Source organism: Macrotis lagotis, chromosome 1, assembly GCF_037893015.1.
Source record: "Macrotis lagotis isolate mMagLag1 chromosome 1, bilby.v1.9.chrom.fasta, whole genome shotgun sequence".
Lineage (NCBI taxonomy): Eukaryota > Metazoa > Chordata > Mammalia > Peramelemorphia > Peramelidae > Macrotis > Macrotis lagotis.
The window spans coordinates 544,960,133-544,977,814 of NC_133658.1; the positions used below are offsets into that span (position 1 = coordinate 544,960,133).

The 17,682-nt window shown below is 34.8% G+C and overlaps 2 protein-coding genes across 5 annotated transcripts in view; one reads left to right on the forward strand and one right to left on the reverse strand.

Annotated features, from left to right (window-relative positions):
- CMSS1 (cms1 ribosomal small subunit homolog) overlaps positions 1-17,682 on the forward strand; it is a 431,391-nt gene that overhangs the window by 12,133 nt on the left and 401,576 nt on the right. The window lies entirely within an intron of this gene.
- The window catches only part of FILIP1L (filamin A interacting protein 1 like), a 356,414-nt gene that overhangs the window by 3,672 nt on the left and 335,060 nt on the right, over positions 1-17,682 (reverse strand). Inside the window, exon 7 of one of the 4 annotated variants that reach the window (XM_074214318.1) lies at positions 2,499-2,531. The exons of the other annotated variants lie outside the window; for them this stretch is intronic. Coding sequence (XP_074070419.1) covers positions 2,514-2,531 — 18 coding nt within the window. The 3' untranslated portion in view covers positions 2,499-2,513. Of the gene's footprint in view, positions 1-2,498; positions 2,532-17,682 lie in introns of those variants that run through there. 4 annotated transcript variants of the gene reach the window in all.

A 17,682-nucleotide genomic window follows, 5' to 3' on the forward strand; every position in this document is an offset into this window, starting at 1 on the left:
CCTACCTCCTAGAGTGGGGTGGAATACAGAGTTAAGTTAGCAAAAGTTAAGATCTTCCATAAATACTAGTTATTGACTTTCTCTCAACAAACACACAGTAACAATTGGTTGTCAATGTTTCCTAGAATTATACTTTATAAATCAAATCTCAACATATTTCTTTAGGTGTGAGAGGCAAGAAGAACCTCACTCCTCCCATTTAATAGCCATGTAGATTTCATAAATAGCACATTTAAAAAGTGCTTTCCAATTATCAAAAGTGTTTGGATCCTTTTTTTGTCAGGCCCATAAGGACTGAACTCCTCCCTAAGTAAGCTAACATCAGTTGGTCCCTTTCTGTATTGGGCGTTTTTTTTTTAATTTCACTCTTACTGATTTCTTATTGCTAAATTGTCTTTTGTCTCAACTTTCAAATCCTGTTCTGTTCCCTCACATTATATTAATACCTCTTCTTTTACTGAGATTGAGAGCCTCTAGCCTATGCTCAAGGCACATAAAAACCCTACTGCCTTCCTAATTGCTTTCCCTTCTTACCATCAGACTATCTGGAAAAGTAGCTAACAACCCATGCCTTCCCCTTGTCACCCATCCTCTCATCTTGCATCCTGGTTTCAGGTCATTTGACTGAAATTTTTCATTTCTCACCTGGTTCTCTCCTTTGGACCTCTCCATCACACCTCCAGCAATCCATCCAGTCAACCTTGATACTCACACCTCATCAGGCAAATCTCCCCTGGGACTCCTCTGATTGGAGAACAGAACTGAGATCTTCTCCAAAAACTTCCATTTAAGGTGGGGCACCTAGGTCAGCCATCTCTTCATTTCTTACTCAAGTATGCTCCTTTGGATTTATCTATAATATGGTACCCTCCCCATCTTCTCCAAATCCATAAACTTCTAAAGGACATGAACTAACTTTTTCTTTTCATATTTGTATCCCTAATGCTCAGCAAGCATAATATCTGGCACACAGCAGCTTCTTCATAAATATTTATTGACTGGCTGAAATGACTTGCTTTTAAAAAAAATTCAGTTCTGAATTGTCTACCTTTCTCTTCTTTTCCTCCCTCACCCACTGAGATTAGAAAAAACAAACCTATTTCTAATGTATTGTCATAGAAAACAAATTCTTTCATTAGCCATGTTAAAAAAAGGTAAGAAAAAGACAGAAAAGAAAATCTGCTTCAGTTTGTAATCTGAGACCATAACCTTGGATCAGTAACTCTTGTTAACATATTTCTTCCCTTAGTTTAATTGACATCAGACTCCATTGGTTCTTTTCTGTTAATCATTTTATCTCTTTTCCTCCTGACTTCCTAAGCATTTATCTTCTCTTTTTTTCTCTTTATAGCCACCTGTGACATCCTTCATTATTTCTCAGCATTTATCTCCAAAAGGTGAATAAACTCAAACTCTATCCTTTATCCCCATTTCTGACCCTCCTTAAACTGCCAACCTACTTTTCAGTAGTCCCATCAGAGGGACTTGTGCAGCCTGAGACCTAATGAATCAGAGAGGAGCTTAGAGTGACACCAGATAATAATAGCTAGAGAAGGCTGAGAATTAGCCAAGGAGCAGCGTTTGCAACCTAGAGGCAGCAAATGGATAGAATTTGAAGCTGTGAAGTCAGGAGAATGTTTAAATATGGCTTGTACCACATACCAGTGCCTCTAGATGGCAGTGGCTGCTTGATCCTGGGCAAGTCTGGTTCTATCTTTCTCAGTTGTAAAATGAATATAATAATAGTAGCACCTGCCTCTCAGGTTGATTGGGAGAATCAAACGAATTAATAATTGTAAAGCACTTGGCATAATTGTTTGCATATAGTAAGTATTTAATTAATGTTTCCTTCTTTCCTCCCTAACAGGTAGTGCCCTTTTAGGTTGTAAATCCAGGTGTATTATAGAAATGTGTACCTTTTAAAGTCATTTTATTTTTGTACTTGATATTTTTGAAAACAGGTGCCACAATGAAAATTCTAGGGTGTCATATAGCTTTGGTGTAGAGGGGTGTTTTTTTATTGTGGATATTACTAGTTTATTAAGTTCATAATAAAAAATATGTGAGATAAAACTATCCCAGTGTTGCTAGAAATATTGCCTTCCCGAAAGTTGTCAAAACATTTTTATATCTTCAGTTGTGTGATATATCTTCCTAGCATACTGGATTGTAGTGGGGAAAATTGTGATTTCTTTTCCCCCCTCCTGATTTTCCATATTGTTAAAATTCTCTGTTAGAACATTCTTGTATGGAAAAAAGTATTAATAATATTAAGTGTTTTTACTCATAATAATGACATGTATTGTAATCATTAAACATTTAACCACAGCAGACTCTATTCACTCTTAAATCTTATGATCTTGTAAGATAACAATTCTCAAAGCATGGTCTGGAGAAGGTCCCTGACACTCCTCAGGGAGTCTTCAAGGTTAAAACTATTTTCATAATAACACTAAGATATTATTTGTCTACTAAAAAACTCCTACCTTTTTCAACTACATGTCTCTGTGAGTTCAGCTTTTCTTCAAATACTGCAACCAAAGCAACATTAAAACAGATTGAATACAGAAAAAGATACAAGAACCCACCTGTCTTCTATTAAGCCAGACATTAGAGGCTTACAGAAATATGTGAAACAATGTCAATTTTGTCACTATTTCTTTGATTTTACATAAAAATGTTATGTATGTTAATGTGTAATTGGGTTTATTATCATGGCTATTTTTAAATGAATTAACATATTTTCTAAAAATTATTCATCTTAATTTCCGATGAAATGAATATGATAACTGGATCTCACATAAACAAGCTCTTTGGAGTCCTCAGTGATTATTAATAGTGTAAAGAGGTTTTTGAGACCAAAAAATTTAAGAACTGCTGCTATAAAACATCTCTAGGGAACCTTCTTAAAAGTATAATAATAATAATAACTAATATAATATTTTAAATGGATTTAAAGTTATGATAATAACTCATTTATATGGTATTGAAGGTTTGAAAAATGTTTTATGTACATTATCTTAATTCATAAGCAGTGCATTCATTAATTTGCATTTTAAAAGTTTTCCTTTAAATTTTTGTAAACTCTCCTGAGGCAAGAACTGTGCCACTTATTTGTGGGGTTTTTTTTTAATTAGCCAGATCCTGGTATATAAAATGTTAGACACTCCGCTAATTCTAGTTGGTTTATATTCTCCATTGTTGTAGCAATTTAATGAGAAAGTGTTTCTTCATTGCTTTAGATTTCACTACAAAATTTCTACCTCTAGATGGTAGCAAAGACTAGCTTTTTGCTTTAGTTGCAAAATCAGATCCATATTGAACTTATTGAACCATTGGTATGGAAGGAGCCATAGAGATCTTCTAATTCCAACAGCTCATTTTAATGATGAAGAAACAGAACTTCTGGAACTTGCCTGGGGTTACACAGCTAGTTAGTCAAGGCTTGATTTCATGTTCCCTGGCTTACATCTTGAATGAGAAATATTGCTCTTTTCAGAGTTTATAAAAAACAAAACACAAAACTAAATATAGAACTAAAAAAATTGTACATCCTTTGGAAGAATTCCATGTGAAAATAGCTATAATAAAGTTTTGTACAAATTTGAACTGTATTATGCAAGTACAAATCTGTGTAATAACACATCTTTTCAATAAAAAAATTATGTAATAACTGATCTTTGTAATGAAAGAAGTGATTCCTGCCCCCCCTCTTTTGAGACCACAGAATGAATACTTGACAGGCTCTAATTAGAATGCATATAGCTTGGAGGAGATTAAAGAGTTTCACTTCGTAGGAAAAAATGAAATAAAAAGCGTATGGAGCTCAACTTAATTCTATATTTGGAGATCCCATTTGTCTACAAAGGAGACAGATTAAAGGGAATGGAAAAATGATTTTTTTTTAGGGAATGTATATTAATTGGAAATATGATTGGATAGCAGTTCACAAGCACATCATGTTAAGTTTGTAAGAGACCTCATAGGTCCAACTTATCTGAACCAGAATCCTCTCTATAGTAATCCCAGTAAGTGCTCATTTTGTCTCCATTGGAAGTGATGAAGACCTACTACCTCCTGAGGAATCTTATCCCACTTTTAAACAGCTCTAATTTTTATTAGGAAGGTTATTTGAGGCGTTTGGATGGTGGTGTGGGATCTAATGCTAGAATGGCCCCAGAAGATCTGGGTTCAAATCCTGTACATTCCCTTAGTAATTGCATGACTGTGGGCAAGTTATTTAAGAAAAAAACTTAACTCCCTAAATCAGTCTCAGTTACCTCATGTGTAAAACAGACATGATAATCACCTATCCCCAAAGGATGAGATAACACGTCTTTGTAATAAAAAAGTGATTTTTTTCCCCCCTCTACCCAGATAACAGAATGATTGATTACTTGACAGGTTCTAATTAGAATGCATGTGGCTTGGGGGGGATTAGAGTTTGAAAAACCTCCCAGGTGGAAGACAGAAAATAAATAGGTGTGTATACAATTCAACTTGGGAAATCGCTTATAGAATTTAATATTAATATAATTTTACATAATCATGATTTAATATAAACTATACATTATGATTATGTATTATATCAATATAGAACAAAGAAAGAACTAATAAAATTATGATCAATTAATATTAGTCTAAATGTTATATAATTATAATTATAAAACTTATAAAATTTCATTAAGATTCTTAAATGGCTATTGCCTAATTTTTAAGTCTGGTCTGGTGTTAATTTGGGTGACCAGAGGTCATAATATTTAACTCTTCTCTTTTGAATGAATAATTTAAGTAGAGAAACTGAAAGGATCTTAGAAAGTATGTGATTTGCCCATATAGGTAGTAATTGATGAAACCTAGGTGCTATAGAGATGGAGTTAGAATATTTGCTCACTTAGAATGAAATTAAATCTTCAAAGTACTTTGAACGTTTTGAAGCTACTTGGAAAACTTTTGTAGAGAAAATAATATTCTTTGAAAATAGCTACTTCTTTGGATTGATGCTAAAGGATGCCTGCCATAGGACCTAACATAAGCTATAGGGGTTTTAAGCAAAATGAAACTCTAAAAGAAACCAGTGTCTTGGTTTTTAATAGGATCAGAAAATGTAGAACTGTTAAAAAAAAAATCAGAGACTGTCTAGTTCAACCCCCTCATTTCAAAGAATAAATCGAGGCCGGGAAGTTAAGTAATTTCCTCAAGGTCTCTCGGGAAGAAGCAGAAAGAACTGAGATTCCAATCTGTTTGCTCTGGTTTGACTCTAAATCTGGGGCTCTTTGACATTAACTACAGCTTGTAAGAGGTGTTCCGAGCCTCCCTAACTTCATTCAATGCCTTTGCTGTGGAATATTTGTGTCAGTGCACTGTTTTTTCAACTTTCTTTTCTACATTTTTTTGTTTAAAATGTGTAATGGGAAACAATAAGACGATAATTTTCTATCTGACTCTGGCATTTTCCAGACTAGTTCTCTTTCTTAAGGCTTTCAAACCTACTTCTTGCTAATTCTGTATATGCTTTGTATTTACTTTCGGTGATTTTTGTGTTTGGGGTACCTTCCTCTCTTCTCTTTTCTGCCTGTTGAAATTCACCTGTCTTGGTGAACTGAGAGAACTATCTTGGATCTCATGTAGCAGTATGTAGATTGTATTCTAGTTATCAGTCTTTATCTCATGCTCTAACCAGATTGTGTTGTTCATGTGCAGGAATTATATTTTATCCTGACTTCTATATATTGTAATACTTGGCACTGTGCCTTATACATAGTAAGCATTTAATATTTTTAATTGAATTGTTGGGTTGGTAATATAAAGAAAAAATTCCTAAATGGAGGGGGAAAAATCCTCAAAAAAATTTTTTTCTTCTTTTTTTGTCTCATGGACCACTTAACTAAAAAATCATTACTATTCGATTGTTGGTGTGGGTAAAAAAAAATCAAAAGATAAGACAGCATGCCAAATTACCTGAAGGATTATACTGTTGTTTTATATATTTTTCTCTTTTCAGCTTATTCCTTTTTAGTACAAGCCTTTGTGACCAAGAATCTGACCCTTTTGCAAAAAAAAGGAATCCTTTGGAAGAAATCTTTGCTATTTAAAATAATTTATCTAATGTTAACTAGTTGGAAAATGCATGAGGTAATTATATCATATCCATTAACCTTCTGAAAAGAACATTTGGTTTTAAATAGATTCCCACTGTTCCTGAGTGTTATGATTTGTATTCAAGGGCGGTCCAATTTTGAGGTGAAGATTATAGTAATTTGGTCTTTTTAGATTATGATGTAATATGCCTTTGTGGTTTCTAGGCCTTTGACTGGAAAGGAAAATGTACTAATCTGCCTCCCTCCTAACCCCAGTTACCCCTCATTTCTATTTCAACTATGATTAAACCATGGACAGAGGACAATAGAAGAGTAAACTCTGGCTCTAATTAGTCTACTCCCTGCTCTATCCATTCATTTCCTTCCTAATCTTTTTCATGCTAGAGAAATATAATTGTATATAAAAGCATTTATTTAAAATATACTAACCTTAGACAACTTGGAACCTTACTTGCTTTTAATTTTTTTATTCACTTTCCTGTCTGTGAATTTTTCTTTTACAACCCCTCCCCCCATTCTCTCCCTTTTGCTTTTCTTTCCAATTGTTTGATATGAATTTCTTTCAGGTTTCCCACCCTTTTTCCCCCCCTCACCTTTACCATCTGGCAATCCTTTTCTCCAATAACTTTTAAGTTGCTTGTTCCTCTTTGTTAATTTTAATTCTCTTTTTTATTTCATCTTCATTATTTGTTTTTTGTTTCCTCTCCCTAGTTCCTTTGGGAGAAGAAGGCAAGTAAAAGTATATATTTAATAAAACAATAAAATAAACAGGACATTGGCTTTTACCTTAATGTAACTATCATTAAGATAGATTCAAGATGTTTACGTTTTGGTTTTTACTATGCCTTTAGTCCATATAATAATTTTTCTTAGTTCATTCCCTTTCTATTTTCTTCTTCTATTTTCCTAATGATTTTACTTCTCCATTTTCCAAAAGTTTATTTGAAAACACACATTTTCAACAGTTCCTGCTTTTTAAATGTTTCTCCCTCATCTGAAAAAGAACATTAAGCTAAATGGTCTCTAAGGGCCTCTCCAGTTCTGACTTTCTTTGAACCTCTTCATTGTGTCTGTCTTGCCACTAAGGACACTTAAATCTCCTAATATTAAAAAAAAAAAAAGGAAAAAGTCTGTAAGTGAAAAGGTAGATCATTTCCCCATTCTCCTTTAATATGCCATTTGTTGATAGCATTGGTGTGCAGTTTGCAGGGAGAGTAGTAAGTCATTCTAAGGCAAACTGACCTCTTTTCTCACTGATGCTTGAATTGCTGTCATCCCCAGCTACTTGGCTTCCATTCTCAATTGAATCATTAACTGAAGAAAAGTGAAGTAAGAAGTCTTAACATATAGAACTTTCTCTTTAGGGGTTTGCAGAGAAGTGTCATAGCACAGTGAGGAGGTGGAAGACATAGTTTCTTGGACCAAAATCTCTCTAAGATCCTTTAAAATATTCCAAGCACATTTTATGACAGTAGACCTTTTTTTATTGTTGTTGTTCACTTGTTTCTGTCATTTCCAATTCTTCATGACTCCATTTAGAGTTTTCTTGACAAAGATACTGGAGTGGTTTGCCATTTCCTTTTTCAGCTCATTTTACAGATGAGAAACCGAGGCAGATAGCTTTAAGTGACTTGTCCAGGGTCACTTTGCCAGTAAATGTCTGAAGTCAGATTTGAACTCAGTAAGAAGAATCTCCTTGGCTCCAGACCTGATGCTCTTTTCACTGCTCCAACAACAAAAACAACAAAGTAAAGTGACTTCCCTAGGATTCTAGAAAGAGTCCCTGGAAAAACATTTAAATTTAGTTCCATTTTTATAGTCCCATTTGTTCTTAGTTTACTAACCAAGAGAATTTTCAGACAGTACCTATTCACCTGTAGGCAGGTACATTGACTTTTAAATTGATAGAGCTCCATTTGCATAGTGCTTGTCTCTGAGCTACTATGATTTTGGAAGCATACAAATACAAAGGGGAGAAAAGCTAATATATTCATATATATATATATATATATATACATATATATATAATCACATCCACTGTGACTTTACATTTGTTATCTCCTTTCTGGTTGCTAGATCACTTTTTGGTTGAGAAAGTCTGCTTGCCTTGTACTAATTGATTTATTTCTATTTTTTTTAAGAAAGATTTTTTTTTATTTTGAGTTTTACAATTTTTTCCCCTATTCTTGCTTCTCTCCTCCCACCCCCCACAGAAGGCAATCTGTAAGTCTGTACATTGTTTCCATAGTATATATTGATTCAAGTTGAATGTCATGAGACAAATCATATCCTTAAGGAAGAAACATAAAGTATAAGAGATAGCAAAATTACATAAGATGTTTTTTTTTCTAAATTGATGTTAATAGTCTTTGGTCTTTGTTCAAACTCCACAATTTTTTCTCTGGAACAATAGTATTCCATGACATATATACCAGAGTTTGTTAAACTATTCCCTAATTGAAGGACATTCACTTAATTTCCAAATTCTTTGTCACCACAAACAGGGCTACTATGGATATTTTTGTACAAGTGATGTTTTTACCCCTTTTCATCCTCTCTTCAGGGTATAGACCCAGTAGTAGTAGTATTGCTGGATCAAAGGGTATGCACATTTTTGTTGCCCTTTGGGTGTAATTCCAAATTGCTCTCCAGAAAGATTGAATGAATTCACCAACAATGCATTAGTGTTCCAGATTTCCCACATCCCTTCCAACAATGATCATTGTCCTTTCTGGTCGAATTGGCCAGTCTGAGAGGTGTGAGGTGGTACCTCAGAGATGCTTTAATTTGCATTTCTCTAATAAGTAATGATTTAGAGCAGTTTTTCATATGACTATGGATCGCTTTGATTTCCTCATCTAATAAATTGCCTTTGCATATCCTTTGACTCAATTGTGGGATGGCTTCATTTTTTTTGCAAATTTGACTCAGTTCTCTGTATATTTTAGAAATGAATCCTTTATCAGAAACACTAGTAGGGAAAATTGTTGCCCAATATGCTACATTTCTTTTGAACTTGGTTACAGTGGTATTGTCTGTGCAAAAGCTTTTTAATTTAATGTAATTGAAATCATCTAGTTCATTTTTAGTGATATTCTCCGTCTCTTCCTTAGTCATAAACTGTTCCCCTTTCCATAGATCTGACAGGCAAACTACTCCTTGATATTCTAGTTTGCTTATAATATTGTTTTTTATGGCTAAATCCTGTATCCATTTTGATCTTGGTATAGGGTATGAGGTGTTGGTCTAATCTAAGTTTCTTCCATACTAACTTCCAATTTTCCCATCAGTTTTTATCAAAGAGAGTTTTTATCCCAATAGCTGGACTCTTTGGGTTTATCAAAAAGCAGATTACTATAATTATTTCCTACCATTGCACCTAGTCTATTCGATTGATCCACCACTCTATTTCTTAGCCAGTACCAGACAGTTTTGATGACTGATGCTTTATAATATAATTTTAGATCTGGTAAGGCTAAAATCACCTTGTTTTGCACTTTTTTTCATTGAATCCCTGGAAATTCTTGAGGTTTATCAATTTAATTTTTTTTTCATAAAACCAGCTCTTGGTTTTATTTTTTTATTTTATTCTTTATTTCAATATTTTTCTTGTTTTCAATTTTACTAATTTCTCCTTTAATTTTTAGAATTTCTAATTTGATATTTAATTGGGGGGCTTTTAATTTGTTCTTTCTCTAATTTTTTTAGTTGCATATTTATTTCATTGATTTCCTCTTTTTCCAATTTTTTTGGAAGCATTTAGAGATATAATATATCCCCTGACAGTCACCTTGAATGTATCCCATAGGTTTTGGTATGTTGTTTCATTATTGTCATTATCTAGGTTGAAATAATTAATTCTTTCTATAATTTGTTGCTTTATCTACTCATTCTTTAAAATGGGGTTATTTATTTTTCAATTAGTTCTGGGTCTATACCTCCCTGGTTCAATATTACATATTATTCTTATTGTATTATGATCTGAGAAAGATGTATTCACTATTTCTGCCTTTCTGCAGTTGATCATTAGGTTTTTATGTCCTAGTACATGATCAGTTTTTGTGTAAGTGCCATGTACTGCAGAGAAAAAGGTATATTTCTTTCTATCCCCATTCAGTTTCTTCCATAAGTCTATCCTGTCTAGGTTTTCTAACTCTCTATTTACCTCCTTAACTTCCTTCCTGTTTATTTTATGATTAGATTTATCTAGATCTGAGAGCAGGAGGTTGAGGTCTCCCACTAGTGGAGTTTTGCTGTGTATATTTTCCTGTAGCTCTTTCAACTTCTCTAAGAATTTGGATGCTATCCCATTGGGTGCATACTGTTTAGTATAGAAATTACTCTATTGTTTATGGTACCTTTTAGGAGGATATAGTTTCCTTCCTTATCTCTTTTAATGCTATCTATTTTTGCAGATGCTTTGTCTGAGATAAGGATTACTACCCCTGCTTTTTTCACTTCAGCTGGAGCAAAATATATTTTGTTCCAACCTTTTACTTATTCTATATGTATCTCTCTGCTTCAAATGAGTTTCTTGTAAGCAGCATATTGTAGGATTCTGGTTTTTAATCCACTCTGCTATTCGCTTAGTTTTAAGGGAGAATTCATCCCATTTGCATTCAGAGTTATAATTACTAACTCTTTATTGCCATCCATGCTATCTTCTCTCTTGTTTGTATTTTTCCTCTTTTTCCCCTTTATCCCTATTTCCCAGTATTTTGTTTCTGGATACCGACACCTTCAGTGTGTTTTCCTCCTTTATCAACCCCCTCCCCTTTCTTTCCCCTTTCCCCTACTTCCCTTCCTTCTGTTATATCCCCTTTTCTCCCTCTCCTTGTTCCCCCCCCCCCTTTCCCTCTTCCCCTTTTAATACTTGAAAGGTAAGATAAGTTTCTCAACTGAGTGTGTGTATGTTAACTTTAAGCTAAGTCTGATGAGATGAAGATTCAGGTGGCTCTTCCTTCCTTCTTTCCCTCTATTACAATAGGTCGTTTGTCCCTCTTAATGTAATCATATTTACTCCATTCAGTCTCCTCCATCCTCCCATCTCCTTACTGTCCCCCCTTTTAAGGAGGTATTGTTTTTAAATCATTTTGTCTGAATGATTTAAAAGTCATGAGTGTCCATTACTTCTGGCTAAGTATATTCTCTCTAATAGAGTTAAAATTCTCAAGAGTTACAAGCATCTTTCTCACAAGTCGGGATGTAACCAGTTTCCTCTTATTGGATAGCAGTTCTTTTTACCTTTTTTGTTTTTAAACTTTTCATGTGTCTTTCAAGCCTCCTGTTTGATGTCCAAATTTTCTATTTAGCTCTGGTCTTTTCACCAGGAAATTTTGGAAGTCTCCCGTTTGGTTAAATGTCCATCGTTTCCCCCTGGAATTGAAGGCTTAGTTTTGCTGGATAGTGGATTCTTGGCTGCATTCCAAGCTCCATTACTCTTTGAAATAGCTCATTCCAGGCCCTTCCATCCCTTAATTGTTGATGCAGCCAGGTCCTGCGTAAGCCTTACTGTGACTCCTTGGTATTTAAATTGTTTCTTTTTGGCTGCTTGCTGGATTTTCTCTTTTATCTTATACTTCTAGAATTTGGCCACAACATTCCTTGGCGTTTTCATTTTAGGATCTCTTTCAGGAGAGGATCGATGTACTCTTTCAATAACTATTTTGCCCTCTGGTTCCATGACATTAGGGCGATTTTCCATCACCAAATGTTGTAATGTTAAGTCCAGGTTTTTTTTTTTCCTCTTCAATGTTTTCAGGAAGGCTTATAATTCTTATGTTGTCCCATCTTGATCTGTTCTCAAGGTCATTGGTTTTGTTGATGAGCTATTTTATATTTTCTTCTATTTTTTTGTTCTTTTGGTTTTAACAGACTCTTGCCTCATGCCTCATGAAGTTATTAGTTTCCACAGATTCCATTCTTTTTTTTTTTTTTAGGTTTTTGCAAGGCAAATGGGGTTAAGTGGCTTGCCCAAGGCCACACAGCTAGGTAATTATTAAGTGTGTGAGACCGGATTTGAACCCAGGTACTCCTGACTCCAAGGCTGGTGCTTTATCCACTACACCACCTAGCCGCCCCTCCATTCTTTTTTTTTAGAGAATTTTCTTCATTTATCTTTTGCAACTCCTTTTCCACTTGATCAATTTTATTTTTGAAGGAGTTTTCCATTTGCCCAAGTGTAGTTTTGTGAGAATTATTTTCTTTTTGCATTTGTCCAATTGAGGATCTGGGAGAATTAGTCTCATTTTGTATTTGTCCAATTGTATTTTCCAAGGATTTGTTTTCTTGTTGCAAGATGTTTATTTTCTCTTGCAACTGGGTAATTTCTTTTCCTAATTTTTCCAATTGAATTTTAAACTTCTTCCTGATTTCTTTAAGGAAGTCTTCCTGGGCTGGAGACCAATTCATAATCTCCTCAGCAGTCTATTTCTTTTAAGTATTTCTCCATGGGCCCCTCTTTTTGCTGGCCTTTCTTCATTTTCCTAGGACCTTGTGTTGGCAGGGGCTGACTCTCAGAGGTTTGCTTTTGAAAACCCTAGAGACTTTGTTCACTTGAATTAGTAATTACAAGGCCTGCCCAGTAGGAGGCACTGTTTGCTTTCTCCTGAATGTTTGAGGTCAGCAGCAGGGTCTGAGTTGACCTTGAACAATGGCCTGGGCCCTGGGGGAGGTGAATTAATCTCCCTTTCAGCTGAGTGAACTCTGTTGCCCAAACCTGAGCCTGAGGTGGTAGGGAGATCTAATCCTTGTTCCTGGGAAGAGTGCTCTGCTTAAAGTATGGATTTCAGGTCCCTTGTCCAGCTGGTCATTTTTCCAGATTTACTCTGTGATTCTGTGTTTGAATTCATCCTTCTGTGGACTGGGGCTCACCAGAGCTCCTCTCCCCTGGTCAAAGATTCCACAGCTAAAGTTGGTTCTTGGGACCCACCACTCACCAAAGCCTCTATGGCTGAGGCTGATCCTCTGGCTTTCCCCTGCTACTTTCCCTGTGCAGGCCCTCTAGTCTCCGCTCCCAGTTTACCCATGGTCCCCGGAGACAGACCTTGTTGGTAGGTGTTCTTCTCCTAGCTTCTCTTTTTGTGTTTTGTTGATCGAATTTCTATTAAGAGGTTTCTTTCATATTATTTTTGAGGTTGAAACAGGAACACTTAAAACAGTGCCTGTCTTCTCTTCGCTGTCTTGGCTGAGAGTAGATTTATTTCTATTTTAAGGAGTAAATCTAAAGAGTTGTAGCGTGTGTCCATTTTTCCAAGAAAGGCAGACAACTCTACTCTTTAGAGTTATCTTTTTGCTATTCATGGGGTAGGAAGCAGGTTTACAGAGGCATGCCTTTTATGAGACAACTATGTCAGGTTAATTGAAAGTAACTCCATGTTATTGTTGGGTTTTTGTTTTTTGTTTTGTCTTTTTAGATGTGTAAGATCTGACCTCAAACCAGTCTGCTAACCAGTTCAAAGCAAGAAGACTGATTTTGTTGTTTATATTCCATAAAACACTTAGTGCAGGGTTGTATGGCAAGTCAGTTTTTCTATAACAGAACCTAATAAATGTTCAATGGATAACAAAAAAAAAATGAACAATTCTATTAATAATACCAAATTTATCTCTAAAAAGAAAAAAAAGTAGCTCAGGAAATCTGAATTCCAAGCCAAGATCTTGCCTCATTATTATCTGTGTGGAATTATAGGCACTTAAACTCACTGAGTCTCATTTACTTATTTTTTTTGAGTATAATGATGCATTTCCCTCTCAGAATATTTTATTTGTACCTATTTGGTATTTATTCTCTTTTTGTTTCTTCTTTATACACTTAAATATATTTTTCTTGTCCTCCCAGTGAAAAATGTCAGATCTTTTGTAGTGGGGCTTTTTCAACTTTGTTTTTTATTATACTAGTCCTAGTACTTAATATTTGAGTGGCACTTTAACTTTTAAATTACTTGAAGGCCAATACTTAATTGTTTTTCCTTTCTGTATCCCCAATATGCAGTTCACAATGTCTCATGTATACTAGGTTCTTATTAAACTGAATATTTGCTTCTTACAATTGTTGGAAAGATGAAATGAGATCATGTCCATAAAATGCCTTCTAGCTACAAATCACTATATAAATGTCAGCTATTATAATATATTACTCAGACAGCCAGTTTGGTTGCTCAATTGTGAGAAAAATGAATTAGCAACGGCCTTATAGACTTGTGACTCTCACTGTTGATAAAGGCAGAATTCTCAAACTTCCAGAGTCTTCAAATTGGAACTTCACAGTTAAACTTGGAGTAATCTTACATCACTCACATCAACAGGAATATTTTCAGGCTCCAGTAAGAAACTCCAGGTTCTTTGCCAGTTCTCCTAATTCCAGATTTTTGAGTTAGAATTTGCTGTGGGGATGGTCTCTTTCCCTTGCCCAAGATTTGTAACTGGATGGACTTAAGGACAGATGTAGCATGCCAGGCCAAGAGACTCAAATGTCTTTCACACTGGTGAAGTTTTGCTAAAGCTTGCTTTGCTCTCCAGGTTAAAATGTCCCTTTTTGTGCTTTGCCGGTTTCTTCCCCATTTCATGTTTCCTTACTCCCCAAATCAAGAGGGTTCTATTTTTATAGGCCCCTACACTAGAGCTTATAAATCTCTGCAAAGCTTAATTTTACTTTTAATTAATAGAACTCTGAAAATTTTACCTAGCTGTTACTAATGCAGCTGACCTGCAGAGAGACTCCTAGAGTTATAATTTCTTTTATTTGCTTAGTGATGTCAATATTGTCTAGGTGGCTCAAGAAAGTCCACCTTCACCTATTTGGTTAGACTCTTCCTTTGCATTGCAGCAGCAAATCCTGAAACTTTCTCATGTTATGCCTGGAACCTTTGCCACTTGTCTGGGTAGTGTAACTGTTATGTAAACTTAGAGATTCCATGGTACTTGAGGAGGGATGTGCAGTAATAATGGGGTAATTCTTAAAATCCAGTTTTCTATCCTTTCTGTGAGTCTGGTAGTATCAGAAAAAAATCTGGGTTTAACTCAAACAAAATTATTATTTAACCTGTTCTCCTAATATTCGTTGTTCTTCAGAGATATTTAAAAATCGTTGAATAGAGAGGTTTCATTGAAACAGATAACATTTTCTGCAATATATGTGACAGGTCTTATAATTCAAATGGATAAAAGTAAGACTAAACTTGTGTTAATACACGTTTTCCTGAGCTTGCTCTGGTAGGCATGATGCCATATCTACATCCTTGTGGGAAATGCCAGATTTCTGGATGGATATGATATTGTATTATGATCTTCATTGTGATATGAAACTATTTACAGGCTTACTTTAGTTTCTATTGTTAACATTTTTCCAGCTGAGCTAAGTTACCCAGGGTTGGATTATTGGATTGGTTAGAATTTAAATTGAAACATTAAGGGCCCCTTTTGAAAGCAAAGACACTTTTCAGGAGGAAAAAATTTGTAATCCATAAATGTTGGATAATAGTAATATTACTGGGAATTGCCTTAAGAAAAGTGGCAATGTTGACATACCTTTTCAATATGTCTTGAGTTATAATACTGGGAAATATGTAGCCAATGACCAATGTTATTCCACTGTTATGCTAAGTGCTGGAGACACAAAGAAAGAAGGAAAAATTCCCTATACCTCAAGGATCATACACTCTAATGGAGAAGATAATCTGTCTACAACTAGTAGATTAGAATTCTTTACCTAGGACCTAGGAACTATTTTTTTAAAAAATATTTTAATAGCTGTATGTCAATATAATTGATTTCCTTTGTAATCTTGTGTGTATTATGTTGTGTACTTTAAAAACTTTATTCTTATAAAGGGTCTCTAGACTTCACCAGACTGCTGAAGAGGTTCATTTCTTCTTTGTTCAGCTTATCAAATGTTTCAGGGTGCAGAACCAGTTTCTTATATCTTTGGTAAAGAGTGTTTATTTTAAATGATTTAATGTTTTGTTAGAGAACCACAAAATTTTATAACTTTTAGGGAGCTTTGATTTAATAGCTGTCTAATAGTTGATTCAATTAGAGAGTTATCCTAGCTAAAATTCCATTCTTTTACTGGAACTCTTTCTGGATTCCAAGAATTCTAGTGTCTTTCTTTTGTTGATTATTTCCTATCTGTTCTATATATAACTTGATTGCATATAATTATTTACCTGTTGATTTCCCCTTTAGATTATGAGCTCCCTGAGAGCAGGGATTGCTTTTTATTGAATCCACAGCAATTAATACAATGCCAGAAAAATAGTAGCCACTTAAGTCTTTATCAACTGACTGGAGACTCAGGAATTAGTAGGGACAAGATTATAAAGAATGATAGAGATCTATAAAGAAAGGGAAGAAATAAAAAAGAAAGAAGGGAGATAAGTTCTTAAGACATTTGTGTGGCCATTTTACTATATCATTATTTACCTGAACACAACTATATACATATATAGTATATGACTTAGTGGGGCTTTCTTAAAGCAAACAAAACCAAAAAACCAAAGTCTCTTAGTCTGAGAAGAATAATACACAAGGACATAACTCACATTAAGAAATATATTTCACTCTTCCAAAGAATTGCCTAAGGGAGTCACAAAAATCTTAGTTTATGATTTTAAAAATGAGTTTTTGAAAAAGGAATATTATACTCAGGAGGGGAGCCTCTAATGCCAGAGTTCAGATGAGAGTAACAATTCATAACCATCCATTTATCTAATAACCTAATGGAGGAACTGCTGATATAGTCTTTAAGTACCATCATGTGGATTCTTTGCTATCATATTATCAAATTTATAAAGCACTTAGAGTTGATTATTCATTTAGTTTGCTGAACTCTCTGAGTATTGTTAACCCTATAATGTCAGTGAGATGCCTGGTACTTGTGAAGTCTTCCCCCCACCCCCAACAAATATTTTTGATCTGCTTTGCATTCCCTTGCTCAACTTGGAATTTTAACTTTATTGCCAGTCTCTTTACCCTCCTAAAGACAACCTTTTACCTTATTATTTGTTCTATCTGTCCTCTTTATCAGTGCCCTCTGTCCCTGGTTCACTTGAGGTACCCAACATGATTAAGGTCACCCTTTTCCTTCTGAACCTAAGGCTACTTTGTCCTTTTCCTTAATTACTTGTTCTAACTGCTCCTAGGACCTGACCTGTTTGGGGTTCCTTTTGACATCCAAAGCCCACCTTAACAAACGTAAGTTCTGCCCTTTCTAGCTGCTCCATCTCAGCATCATCCATCTTTGGGAACCCTTATGATATACAGAGGTCACCTTATCAGATTTAAACATCTGCTAAGGACATTTTGTTTTTTCCACCCTTTATAAAGAACCTGTTTTAAACCTCCCATTGTCAGAGCCACCTTTCAAGTCTTGCCCACTGCCCAGTAAAACTTACTTTACTGGGAGACAGTAAAGCCTGCATCAGACATTATTTCTCAGACACTCTTTGTTGAACCCCTATACAGTACAAGCTCTGGGTTTTCCATTCTTGACTAAATTTGAAAAAAATGAAAAATATCCAGCAAGAAGGAACTTTAGGGCTTATTTAAATTAAAGTGACTTTAAATATATTTTAAGAGTTTG